At 43.5% G+C, this 13076-nt stretch overlaps 1 protein-coding gene across 1 annotated transcript; it reads right to left on the bottom strand.

Annotated features, from left to right (window-relative positions):
- Positions 1-1749: 1749 nt before the first annotated feature.
- On the bottom strand, positions 1750-9426 carry aimp1b (aminoacyl tRNA synthetase complex interacting multifunctional protein 1b). Its single transcript, XM_028968442.1, has 7 exons — positions 9278-9426; positions 8359-8459; positions 7907-8020; positions 7685-7822; positions 7390-7607; positions 3727-3895; positions 1750-1993 (listed from the first exon to the last, which is right to left on the bottom strand). The coding sequence occupies exons 2-7, from the start codon at positions 8450-8452 to the stop codon at positions 1827-1829; spliced, it is 900 nt and encodes a 299-aa protein (XP_028824275.1). The 5' UTR covers positions 8453-8459; positions 9278-9426; the 3' UTR covers positions 1750-1826.
- Between the last annotated feature and the right edge of the window lie 3650 nt (positions 9427-13076).

Here is a 13076-nt window from a genome sequence, read left to right as displayed (position 1 = left end):
TTGTGTATTCGTGTGTATATGTAGTTCTGTGTGTGTGTGTGTGTGTGTGTATGGAGTTGTGTATTCGTGTGTATATGTAGTTCTGTGTGAGTGAGTGTGTGTGTATATGGAGTTGTGTATTCGTGTGTATATGTGGTTCTGTGTGTGTGTGTATATGGAGTTCTGTGTGTGTGTGTGTGTATATGTAGTTGTGTGTGTGAGTGTGTGTGTGTATATGGAGTTGTGTATTTGTGTGTATATGTAGTTCTGTGTGAGTGAGTGTGTGTGTATATGGAGTAGAGTATTTGTGTGTATATGTAGTTCTGTGTGTGTGTGTGTGTATATGTAGTTGTGTGTGTGTGAGTGTGTGTATATGGAGTTGTGTATTCGTGTGTATATGTAGTTCTGTGTGTGTGTGTATATGGAGTTGTGTATGTGTGTGTACTCACCTTGGCAGCTGTGGGTCAGGGCAGATTACTGTCCCTCCTGCCCTGTCAGCTCTATTGTCTAATACACTGAAATCCTATTAATCTTCCTCTCCTGCCGCTACAGCGTCAGTGTGAAGACGTGATGATGCCCACCAGGAAGAAGAGGATCAGAAAGATTTCAAAACATCTGGATGGTCAGAAAAAAAAAAACTAAACATAGTTCGGACTTTAGTTTGGTTTTTAACACATTTTTTGGTCCCAAATCTCCTGTTCTCCAAACTCTCCCAGCTCAACATGTCACCTGCTAGCTTCCAGACAGACAGGAAGCAGCAAGTAAGGCTGGAAAAGACCACGTCTGGAACACAGACCCACAGTACTGGTGCCCCTCAAGGACGTGTCCTGTCCCCACTGCTCTTCTCCCTCTACACCAATCACTGCTCCTCCAGGAACTCAGATGTTAAACTCGTGAAGCTTGCAGATGACTCATGCAGAATCTGCATACCGACAAGAAGTTGAGCGGCTGGTACTCTGGTACGGTCAGTACAGCATGGAGCTGAACAAGACTATAGAGATGACAGTGGACTTCAGGAGACGTCCCTCAACACCATCAAATTCGTGGGTACCAGCTTCTCCCAGGACGTACACTGCAGTCATTGAGTCCGTCCTGTGCTCCTCCATCACAGTTTGGTATGGAGACGCCAATCAACAGCACTGGGACAGACTGCAATCACTGGTGCCCCCCGCCCTCGGTCCAGGACCTATTCCTCTCAAGAACCAGGAGAGGGACAGGGAAGATCATCAAAGATCCCAGACACCGTGGACAGGGTTTATGACCTGCTGACCTTTGGCAGATGTAAATGATTTAGAAGCCTGTAGACCAGGACCAGCCGACACATGGTCATTCAGTACCATCAAGGTGAAAAGCCTCGCCAGTCTTGATGTTGTCTGCACCTTCATGCCTACATTGTCAGGTCACCAAGCCCCAATAGTACTCCCATGTCCCTGCATGAAGATGTGGCGCCACCTGGTGGCCCAGACCATGCACAGAAACGGCACTTTTAAAAGTGATTATTGAACTACTTCTGTGATTTGACAATCACCGAATTTAAATTCTCTTTCTTCTAGATCTCATGTTAACCCCCAGATTCTGCTGAATGTTTCCTTCTATGGACCTTCAAGGTTCCTTCTGTTTCGTTCTGAGGTCTTCAAAGTTCAACCCTCATAATGTCCTCTGGTTTGACATTTGAATCCCAGGACATTATGAGTGTACATCATATTTATATGAATAATATAATTTGCATTGAAATACTATTCAGAGTAATTGGACACCCTGAGAGACAAGTGGAAGAGAACATTTATTAGGATGTTGTGTAGATATAACACCACAAGCTGTGTCACCATGGCGATAGCACCCTGGGGTTACTTGATGAATCCACTGATGACGCTTGCAGTCCGACAGAAGCCCTTTCCTCGCACCTCAAAGGCCACGCCCTTATAGGTAGCCACGCCCCTACCGTCAGTGCGCAAGTCTGACTGCAGGTTTTCAAAAACACGCTGGCGTGGATTCAGCTCACTGTCCGGTTCACCTACACACACACACACACACGTGGAATTTGATGTAATTATGACACCATTATATCAAACTTCAGATAACTGAGGACAACTTGCTGTGAAATTGGAATGTTTATCAGCTAGTAAAAAACAGTAGGTGGGAAATGTGGGTAAATATCTGACTGTATATGTTGAAATAAATGAAGCCTGTAGTGAAATGACACTAATTAGTGTTAAATGACCATGACTCCGCCCCTTCCCAGGTAACACGCCCATATGGGTGGTACACAGGTACCAGACCGGTGGTCCATATCAGCCCCAACTTCCCCCAGATGGGGAGCAAGAGTCGCCCCTGATTTACCCGCCGTCATGAGAAAGACTCGGACCAACATGGACCTCGCCGGCTTTTCTGATGATCAATGAAGCTAAATATTTATAACAAACATAATCTACAGGGAGTGCAGAATTATTAGGCAAATGAGTATTTTGTCCACATCATCCTCTTCATGCATGTTGTCTTACTCCAAGCTGTATAGGCTCGAAAGCCTACTACCAATTAAGCATATTAGGTGATGTGCATCTCTGTAATGAGAAGGGGTGTGGTCTAATGACATCAACACCCTATATCAGGTGTGCATAATTATTAGGCAACTTCCTTTCCTTTGGCAAAATGGGTCAAAGGAAGGACTTGACAGGCTCAGAAAAGTCAGAAATAGTGAGATATCTTGCAGAGGGATGCAGCACTCTTAAAATTGCAAAGCTTCAGAAGCGTGATCATCGAACAATCAAGCGTTTCATTCAAAAAGAAGCGTGTGGAAAAACCAAGGCGCAAAATAACTGCCCATGAACTGAGAAAAGTCAAGCGTGCAGCTGCCAAGATGCCACTTGCCACCAGTTTGGCCATATTTCAGAGCTGCAACATCACTGGAGTGCCCAAAAGCACAAGGTGTGCAATACTCAGAGACATGGCCAAGGTAAGAAAGGCTGAAAGACGACCACCACTGAACAAGACACACAAGCTGAAACGTCAAGACTGGGCCAAGAAATATCTCAATACTGATTTTTCTAAGGTTTTATGGACTGATGAAATGAGAGTGAGTCTTGATGGGCCAGAAGTACTCCACAGCATGGCTGGCAAGAAAGGGTCTAAAAGAAGGAAAAACTAATGACATGGCCTCCTTGTTCACCTGATCTGAACCCCATTGAGAACCTGTGGTCCATCATCAAATGTGAGATTTACAAGGAGGGAAAACAGTACACCTCTCTGAACAGTGTCTGGGAGGCTGTGGTTGCTGCTGCACGCAATGTTGATGGTGAACAGATCAAAACACTGACAATCCATGGATGGCAGGCTTTTGAGTGTCCTTGCAAAGAAAGGTGGCTATATTGGTCGCTGATTTGTTTTTGTTTTGTTTATGAATGTCAGAAATGTATTTGTGAATGTGGAGATGTTTATTGGTTTCACTGGTAAAAATAAATAATTGAATGGGTATATATTTGTTTAAGTTGCCTAATAATTATGCACAGTAATAGTCACCTGCGCACACACAGATATCCCCCTAAAATAGCTAAAAATAAAAACAAACTAAAAACTACTTCCAAAAACATTCAGCTTTGATATTAATTAGTGTTTTGGGTTCATTGAGAACATGGTGGTTGTTCAATAATAAAATTATTCCTCAAAGATACAACTTGCCTAATAATTCTGCACTCCCTGTATATAATCGACTCCCCCTGGCCGCTGTTCAGCGTGTTCAGTGTGTTTTACCAGCATAACCCTGGAAGGTGATTCGATCTCCAGGCTGAGAAGAGCCGGGTGGAACCACAAGTTCCATGTGGGCAGAATCCTCGGCACAGAGAACACGAGCCTGAGAATAAACTCCACGCACACGGACACCACGAACATTACACACACACACACACAGACACTCTTTCAGCTGACACACACACACACACACACACACACACGGAGGTAAGATGTGAATAGAATCTTACACTGAAGGTCTGCGTCTTCTCATTTTTGGATGAAGACTAGTACCTTGTGGTTTGGGGTGAAGGCCTGTATCTCTTTGTATTTTTGGTGAAGACTAGTACCGTGTGGTGTTTTAGTTTGGGGTGAAGGCCTGTATCTCTTGGTATTTTTGGTGAAGACTAGTACCGTGTGGTGTTGTGGTTTGGGGTGAAGGTCTGTATCTCTTGGTATTTTTGGTGAAGACTAGTACCTTGTTGTGTTGTGGTTTGGGGTGAAGGTCTGAATCTCGTGGTGTTTTTGGTGAAGACTAGTACCTTGTTGTGTTGCGGTTTGGGGTGAAGGTCTGTATCTCTTGGTATTTTTGGTGAAGACTAGTACCTTGTTGTGTTGTGGTTTGGGGTGAAGGTCTGTATCTTGTGGTGTTTTTGGTGAAGACTAGTACCGTGTGGTGTTGTGGTTTGGGTTGAAGGTCTTTATCTTTTGGTGTTTTTGGTGAAGACTAGTACCGTGTGGTGTTGTGGTTTGGGGTGAAGGTCTGTATCTTGTGGTGTTTTTGGTGAAGACTAGTACCTTGTTGTGTTGTGGTTTGGGTTGAAGGTCTGTATCTCTTGGTGTTTTTGGTGAAGACTAGTACCGTGTGGTGTTGTGGTTTGCGGTGAAGGTCTGAATCTCGTGGTGTTTTTGGTGAAGACTAGTACCTTGTTGTGTTGTGGTTTGGGGTGAAGGTCTGTATCTTGTGGTGTTTTTGGTGAAGACTAGTACCTTGTTGTGTTGTGGTTTAGGGTGAAGGTCTGTATCTTTTGGTGTTTTTAGTGAAGACTAGTACCGTGTGGTGTTGTGGTTTGGGTTGAAGGTCTTTATCTTTTGGTGTTTTTAGTGAAGACTAGTACCGTGTGGTGTTGTGGTTTGGGGTGAAGGCCTGTATCTCTTTGTATTTTTGGTGAAGACTAGTACCGTGTGGTGTTTTAGTTTGGGGTGAAGGCCTGTATCTCTTGGTATTTTTGGTGAAGACTAGTACCGTGTGGTGTTGTGGTTTGGGTTGAAGGTCTTTATCTTTTGGTGTTTTTAGTGAAGACTAGTACCTTGTTGTGTTGTGGTTTGGGGTGAAGGTCTGTATCTTGTGGTGTTTTTGGTGAAGACTAGTACCTTGTTGTGTTGTGGTTTGGGTTGAAGGTCTGTATCTCTTGGTGTTTTTGGTGAAGACTAGTACCGTGTGGTGTTGTGGTTTGCGGTGAAGGTCTGAATCTCGTGGTGTTTTTGATGAAGACTAGTACCTTGTTGTGTTGTGGTTTGGGGTGAAGGTCTGTATCTTGTGGTGTTTTTGGTGAAGACTAGTACCTTGTTGTGTTGTGGTTTGGGGTGAAGGTCTGTATCTTTTGGTGTTTTTAGTGAAGACTAGTACCGTGTGGTGTTGTGGTTTGGGTTGAAGGTCTTTATCTTTTGGTGTTTTTAGTGAAGACTAGTACCGTGTGGTGTTGTGGTTTGGGGTGAAGGCCTGTATCTCTTTGTATTTTTGGTGAAGACTAGTACCGTGTGGTGTTTTAGTTTGGGGTGAAGGCCTGTATCTCTTGGTATTTTTGGTGAAGACTAGTACCGTGTGGTGTTGTGGTTTGGGGTGAAGGTCTGTATCTCGTGGTGTTTTTGGTGAAGACTAGTACCTTGTTGTGTTGCGGTTTGGGGTGAAGGTCTGTATCTCTTGGTATTTTTGGTGAAGACTAGTACCTTGTTGTGTTGTGGTTTGGGGTGAAGGTCTGTATCTTGTGGTGTTTTTAGTGAAGACTAGTACCGTGTGGTGTTGTGGTTTGGGTTGAAGGTCTTTATCTTTTGGTGTTTTTAGTGAAGACTAGTACCGTGTGGTGTTGTGGTTTGGGGTGAAGGCCTGTATCTCTTTGTATTTTTGGTGAAGACTAGTACCGTGTGGTGTTTTAGTTTGGGGTGAAGGCCTGTATCTCTTGGTATTTTTGGTGAAGACTAGTACCGTGTGGTGTTGTGGTTTGGGTTGAAGGTCTGTATCTCGTGGTGTTTTTGGTGAAGACTAGTACCTTGTTGTGTTGTGGTTTGGGGTGAAGGTCTGTATCTTGTGGTGTTTTTGGTGAAGACTAGTACCTTGTTGTGTTGTGGTTTGGGTTGAAGGTCTGTATCTCTTGGTGTTTTTGGTGAAGACTAGTACCGTGTGGTGTTGTGGTTTGCGGTGAAGGTCTGAATCTCGTGGTGTTTTTGATGAAGACTAGTACCTTGTTGTGTTGTGGTTTGGGGTGAAGGTCTGTATCTTGTGGTGTTTTTGGTGAAGACTAGTACCTTGTTGTGTTGTGGTTTGGGGTGAAGGTCTGTATCTTTTGGTGTTTTTAGTGAAGACTAGTACCGTGTGGTGTTGTGGTTTGGGTTGAAGGTCTTTATCTTTTGGTGTTTTTAGTGAAGACTAGTACCGTGTGGTGTTGTGGTTTGGGGTGAAGGCCTGTATCTCTTTGTATTTTTGGTGAAGACTAGTACCGTGTGGTGTTTTAGTTTGGGGTGAAGGCCTGTATCTCTTGGTATTTTTGGTGAAGACTAGTACCGTGTGGTGTTGTGGTTTGGGGTGAAGGTCTGTATCTCGTGGTGTTTTTGGTGAAGACTAGTACCTTGTTGTGTTGCGGTTTGGGGTGAAGGTCTGTATCTCTTGGTATTTTTGGTGAAGACTAGTACCTTGTTGTGTTGTGGTTTGGGGTGAAGGTCTGTATCTTGTGGTGTTTTTGGTGAAGACTAGTACCGTGTGGTGTTGTGGTTTGGGTTGAAGGTCTTTATCTTTTGGTGTTTTTAGTGAAGACTAGTACCGTGTGGTGTTGTGGTTTGGGGTGAAGGTCTGAATCTCGTGGTGTTTTTGGTGAAGACTAGTACCTTGTTGTGTTGTGGTTTGGGGTGAAGGTCTGTATCTTGTGGTGTTTTTGGTGAAGACTAGTACCTTGTTGTGTTGTGGTTTGGGTTGAAGGTCTGTATCTCTTGGTGTTTTTGGTGAAGACTAGTAACGTGTGGTGTTGTGGTTTGCGGTGAAGGTCTGAATCTCGTGGTGTTTTTGGTGAAGACTAGTACCTTGTTGTGTTGTGGTTTGGGGTGAAGGTCTGTATCTTGTGGTGTTTTTGGTGAAGACTAGTACCTTGTTGTGTTGTGGTTTGAGGTGAAGGTCTGTATCTTGCGATGTTTTTGGTGAAGACTAGTACCGTGTGGTGTTTTAGTTTGGGGTGAAGGTCTGTATCTCTTGGTATTTTTGGTGAAGACTAGTGACTTGTTGTGTTGTGGTTTGGGGTGAAGGTCTGAATCTTGTGGTGTTTTTGGTGAAGAATAGTGACTTGTTGTGTTGTGGTTTGGGGTGAAGGTCTGAATCTTGTGGTGTTTTTGGTGAAGACTATTACCGTGTGGTGTTTTGGTTTGGGGTGAATATCTGTGTTATAGGTGTTAAATGTTTAAATGAACATGCCTGTTTACCTCTTCCAGTGGTGCATTTCTTATGACTGCACTAACAGCAGTTCTGGGCGTGGCTTCTCCCAAGTCAACTTTCTGCACACAGAGTGAGTCAGAGTCTGGGTGTTGCAAAGTGGAAAGGATCTTTCCAACGCGAAGGTCCAGGCACATCACACTGAGTTCAGGCTCCAGGGCTTGAATGGATGACCTCTGCCCCCCAGACCTCACAGCCCTGAAAGTTACTGTCACACACACACAAACGGAGCTCTGGTGTGTGTCCATGCCATCTGGAATGTGCATGTGTAAGCAAGTGTGTCACCTCTCCGCTTGCGACCATCATTCTTTTTGTTGAGGGGGGCGGAGCTGGGCATGGGTGTGGCTGATGATGAGGATGGGACTGGTTCTTTGGTTGTTAGAGAACTGGTTGCTTCAGCTAATGATATTTCCAGAAGTTTAGCTGAAAAGACAAAATATAAAACCAACCAGCAATTAAATTACACACCTTATCAAACAAACTGTGTGTGTGTGTGTGTGTGTGTACCTGCTTTTCTTCTTTGTTTCTCTTGTAGCTGTGTTTTCAGTTCGTCAATGTCTTTCTTCAGTTTGGCATTTTCCACAAGCAGTCTCTTCTGTTCTCGAACTGAGGACTGGAGAACTACACACAAATTGTTCAGATTAGGCAGTAGCTCTACCACTCTCAGGGTTACTGTTGTAAAGGGGGTTTGAACCTGGGACTCCTGATTCAGAAGGCTGCACCCACCCTGCCACCCGGATAAAAGAGACTAGTGTTCCATGATGGCCAGATCTTACTCATGCAAACCCACATCCATCAATACATCCATGAAGGGTTCATCAAGATACAGAAAAGTAATCCTGAGGGCTCCTGACATAATATAGTCATGTTCACCATATAAATATCCGTTTTATTTCTGTGTTTATTAGGAAAAGAAAGATAATAAGTCTGTGTGTGCGAGTGTGTGTTTGTGCTCTTACGTGCTTTCTCTCTCAGCAGCAGCACCTGTTGTTTGAAAAACTCTATATTCTGCTCCTCTCCGTCTTTCACCTCCTCGGGGCTGTGGGAGTCCATCACACAGCTGCCTCACACACACACACACACATACACACACACAGGTTATTATGGCAAAAATACATACCCTGTTATTCATTTATAATACACATTGTAATGTTTTTCTTCACTGTCCAGTTTATGGCCCTGCCACACTGGTAATGAGGTCCAGCAGGACCAGGTCCAGCAGAGAGCAGAAACGACCCAATGTACCCATAACCCACTGCTGCTGGTGCCCTGCCTGCCCTGGTCAGCTGGACAGAGCGTCTGCACACCTGACACACCTACTGAATTTCAGGGCAGAGAAAACCTTTAGCTAATCTTATATCTTCTAGCTGGTCTTTATTATTCAAATTGACTGAATAGTTATGAACACATTTCTGGAAAAAAAAAAAATTACTGCTTCACACAAACCTTTAAAAATCTAGTGAAGTAAAACCAGTGAAACCAGTTTACAGAATGCATCCAGACACACACACACACACACACACACACACTTATACATACTTATACACACACACACATCACAGGAAAAGGGGGAGGTGAAATGGACTTCAACAGCTGCAGTCACAACTATAAATACACACAAACACACACACAATGTAGTAAGGCCAGTAACACTCATGTAAAAACACATCATTAGAAACAGTGAAAATCTGTGTGTGTCAGTGTGTTTGTGTGTGAGAGAGTCTGAAGTGAAAGCTGTGTGAATGTGTGTTATTAAGTGCATGTGGGAAAGTGTTTGACAATCTATTAACTAATCTACACTCTAAGATAGAGCAAGATTTTGTGTGTTTGTGTGTGTGTTTGTGTGTCTGTGTGAGTGAGATGTTTCTTTCTTTTCACCTGAATGTAGAGTCGAAGAGGAGGAAAGTGTTCAGCTCAGAGCAAATCAGCCAAATGAGATCTCACACACACACACATTCTCCACACTAACAGCCTGCAGCTGCTGGTGTCACGTTCTCCTCTCAACGATCTCTGTCTCTGTCTGGAGTCTACATTCAGTCCTCAGTGTCATCAAGAAGAGCAGCATGGGAGCACCAGTTAAATTCTCTCAAACCAGGAGATTTCAAATACAGCCCGGAAGTGGTTTGTATCTTACCTCCAGAATAGAAATATCCAGGAGTTATGGCAAGGGCCACAGTAGGCCCACAAAGGTGGAGTTCTGCAAGGCTCCATCCCTGGACCTCTCCACTTCTTACATTTACATTTACAGCATTTATCAGACGTCCTTATCCTGAGTGACATACAGTCAGTAGTTACAGGGACAGTCCCCCCCTGGAGACACTCAGGGTTAAGAGTCCTGCTCAGGGACATGCTGGTAGTAATTTGAACCTGGGTCCTCTGATTCATAGGCAAGTGTGTTACCCACTACCCTCTTCTTCTTATACACTAGATCACTTGGATATGTCATGTCTTCACATGGATTCTCATACCATTGATCATCTCAGCTCATCCTGGTCATGAAAATAAAGAAAACACATTGAATGAGAAGGTGTGTCCAAACTTTTGGCCGGTACTTTATAATGTGAAATATGCTTGTTCAAAATTTGGAAACAAATAAAGTAACCGAGGGAGAATATTCATTTTGAAAACATTAATTCTGCCAAAGAAATAGGTAGGCAAAGCTAACCAAAGCCCCAGGTCCTCAACAATTCTACTAATAAAAGGAGAATAATTACTATCACTCAAGTTAGTCTGGAGAAACAAAAACACCCAAATATTCAAATCCTGTATGAGACATGCGAATCGGAAACCATACCACAGTATCCTGTGGGATGATCAAGGGCAATGCCCTAAATTTATCAATAGTGTCCAGAGCATTAGGCCCGGAAACGTCTGGATGTTGTAGATGAAGGAGTACATAGGGTGCTAGTAGCCTAGTGGTTAACACACTCGCCTACGAACCAGAAGACCCAGGTTCAAACCCCACTTACTACCATCGTGTCCCTGAGCAAGACACTTAACCCTGAGTGTCTCCAGGGGGGGACTGTCCCTGTAACTACTGCTTGTATGTCACTCAGGATAAGGTCGTCTGATAAATGCTGTAAATGTAAATGTAGTACAAAGAGACATTATAAAATCTAAATATATGAATTACATCTAAATGATGGTGAAGGTGAACAACAATGGGGATAAGGGGATAAGGGACACCCCTGTCGGCAGCCTCTACATACTGGAAATAGACCAGTATATAGACCATTATAGACCATTTAATCTGGATCAAATGCCTTTTCGGTGTAATAAAGACCATGTGGTGTGACAGAGAACAGAGTGTGTAGAAAAACTCTTTCTCCCTCCACACAAAGCACTGTATTCAACCACTCCAATTTGATGTTACCTGGCAGAAAGAGGCATGGCACAATAGAGGTTAAAAATGAACAGTTTCTAATTTATTAACACCGGTAAATAATTATTGTAGTTACATGTGAATATTGAATGTAAAAAGGTACCAAGGTTACAGAGAAAATAAACATGAGAAGAAAGAGTAAAGAGGGAGAAGAGAAAGAGAGGGGGAGAGAAAGGCTCAGAAACCTTCCGGCTTCCGATGGAAAACCCCCTGAGCAAGAAAGCTCAGAGTCCCTTTTCCACATGTGAGCAGACCTTTATACCCCTGGCCTACAGGACATTGTCACTGGCCTACAGGAAGTTGTCACTGACCAATTAGAACCTGATGTCGCGCCCCCGGTGCCTCCCATTTGGGGAAGACAAAGAGGGTGGGCGGTCCTGACGGCTGATACTTCACACGTTGCAGTCAGATAAAAGGCATGTAAAACAGAGGTGCCGAATCTTCACACACAACCGCTGACACAGGAATGTCACACCTCCCCCTGCAGACATCTGTTATGCGAGACAAAAGCAGGCTCCCATGATGTCCATTCTTACATCGGCATCACGCGAGATGAACAGGGTTGGATCCTTACTGGAAGTGATACAGAACATTAAAGAGTCTACGCTGGTTGTCTGAGCCACATATATTTTTAACAAAACCGGTTTGGTCTGGATTAATAATATTAGGCAACAGGTTTTCTCATCTTTGAGATAAAATCTTGTAATATCCATTTAAAAGACTAATTGGTCTATATGAAGAGCAGTCTAAGGAATTTTGACATTTTTAACAAGTAAGCTAATTGCTGCAGACTTCCAGGCAAAAATATTGGGCTAAATGAGGAGGAGGATCTGCAGGTGGATAACTGCGCATTTAGATACACATTTAGAGAGAATGACTTCTTTTGAGTAAAAAAAGTAATCCAGCCTTGAATAAGAGTTGTGGGGTGAGAAGAAAACGTCCACCAATCCGGTATCCTTGAGTCAGAATATTGAGAGTGCGGGAGGATTTTGGATTAGTTGAGGACTTGTCTAAACCAACATTCATTATGTCACCGCCTAGAAAGCCCCGACCCTTGCGGTGCTGGTTGAACATCAGTATCATCTGGGAAATAAAACCAACGTAACGTGTCGAATTGCACCTGACAGTAAAATAAATCTACCTTCTGGATCACAGTGTTCATGTTAAAAAATGACAGGATTTTATTTTGGTAACAAGAATGGCTGTACCCTGAAAAAAAGACCCCACCAACCCAATCCCAGTCTCCCCAAAAACGTTTCTTATGCTCTATATCTGACAAATGACTTTCTTGCTATATCTACGTTACTCTTCTTTAGAAATGTTACATTTTTATACACACTTTTAGTTACGTACCCAATGCCCTGAGCACGAGACATAAAGGACGGACATCTGAAAAGACAACAGGGACCAAAAAAACGAACTAAAACAGACAAAACAAACACAAAGCAGTAACTCTGAAGAACATCGACAGTGACGCAGGCGACGGGGCACCAGAACGATGACAGGACATACACGCTACCTAACTAGGAAACCCGGCCACCAGGTTTCTGCCTCGTCTAAGCGTTTCTCCACTTCCGTCACAGTATTACACGGAGAATTTACATCTCTGAGGAAAAATACTGTTTTCTCAAATTACATACAAATTCATGTAAAGTCACAACAGTTGACAGTAATTTAAAATGTAACTTGTAATACAAAGATGTATGAATATGTCATTTTACATTTTGCTGTTTTACTGTTATACAGCGTCATGTCTTCAAAAAGCATGAAATCGGAAATATAGAGAACTCATCATTGCTGGAAAATGTTAGACCACATTTGAAATGGGTGGTAGTAGCCTAGTGGCTACTATATTGTCCAAATCAGAGTTAAACTGAACACTTTACAGAGTTCAGTCCTGTAAAGTGGCACTAATTTGTGTTAAAGGGATGGTAGTAGCACTTGCCTATGAACCAGAAGACTACAGAGTCACAGGTTCAAATCCCACTCACTACCATTGTGTCCCTGAGCAAGACACTTAACCCTGAGTGTCTCCAGGGGGGGGGACTGTCCCTGTAACTACTGTTTGTAAGTCGCCCTGGGTAAGGGCGTCTGATAAATGCCGTAAATGTAATGTAAATATTAAATGACAGTGACTCCGCCCTTCCCCAGGTAACACGGCCATATAGGTGTGGAAGTGAAGTGATTGTGAGACACTGCAGCACAGCACACGGTGACATGGTAAACGTGTCCTCTGTATTTAACCATCATCCTTGGTGAGCAGTGGCACCATGACAGGGAGCAGTGTGTAGGGAC

Source organism: Denticeps clupeoides, unplaced genomic scaffold, assembly GCF_900700375.1.
Source record: "Denticeps clupeoides unplaced genomic scaffold, fDenClu1.1, whole genome shotgun sequence".
In the NCBI taxonomy this organism is placed as follows: domain Eukaryota; kingdom Metazoa; phylum Chordata; class Actinopteri; order Clupeiformes; family Denticipitidae; genus Denticeps; species Denticeps clupeoides.
The sequence above is the reverse complement of the archived record's forward strand: the minus strand, read 5'-3'. Positions and strand labels throughout refer to the sequence as shown.

What these genes read in the sequence shown, in the direction of transcription:
- aimp1b (XM_028968442.1), bottom strand. Translation starts at nt 8,452, where the DNA reads ATGGACTCCCACAGCCCCGAGGAGGTGAAAGACGGAGAGGAGCAGAAT. An exon ending in GCTGCTGAGAGAGAAAGCAC is followed by an intron (nt 8,021 to 8,358) that starts GTAAGAGCACAA and finishes ATTTGTGTGTAG; the next exon opens with TTCTCCAGTCCTCAGTTCGA. An exon ending in TGATGGTCGCAAGCGGAGAG is followed by an intron (nt 7,608 to 7,684) that starts GTGACACACTTG and finishes TGTGTGTGACAG; the next exon opens with TAACTTTCAGGGCTGTGAGG.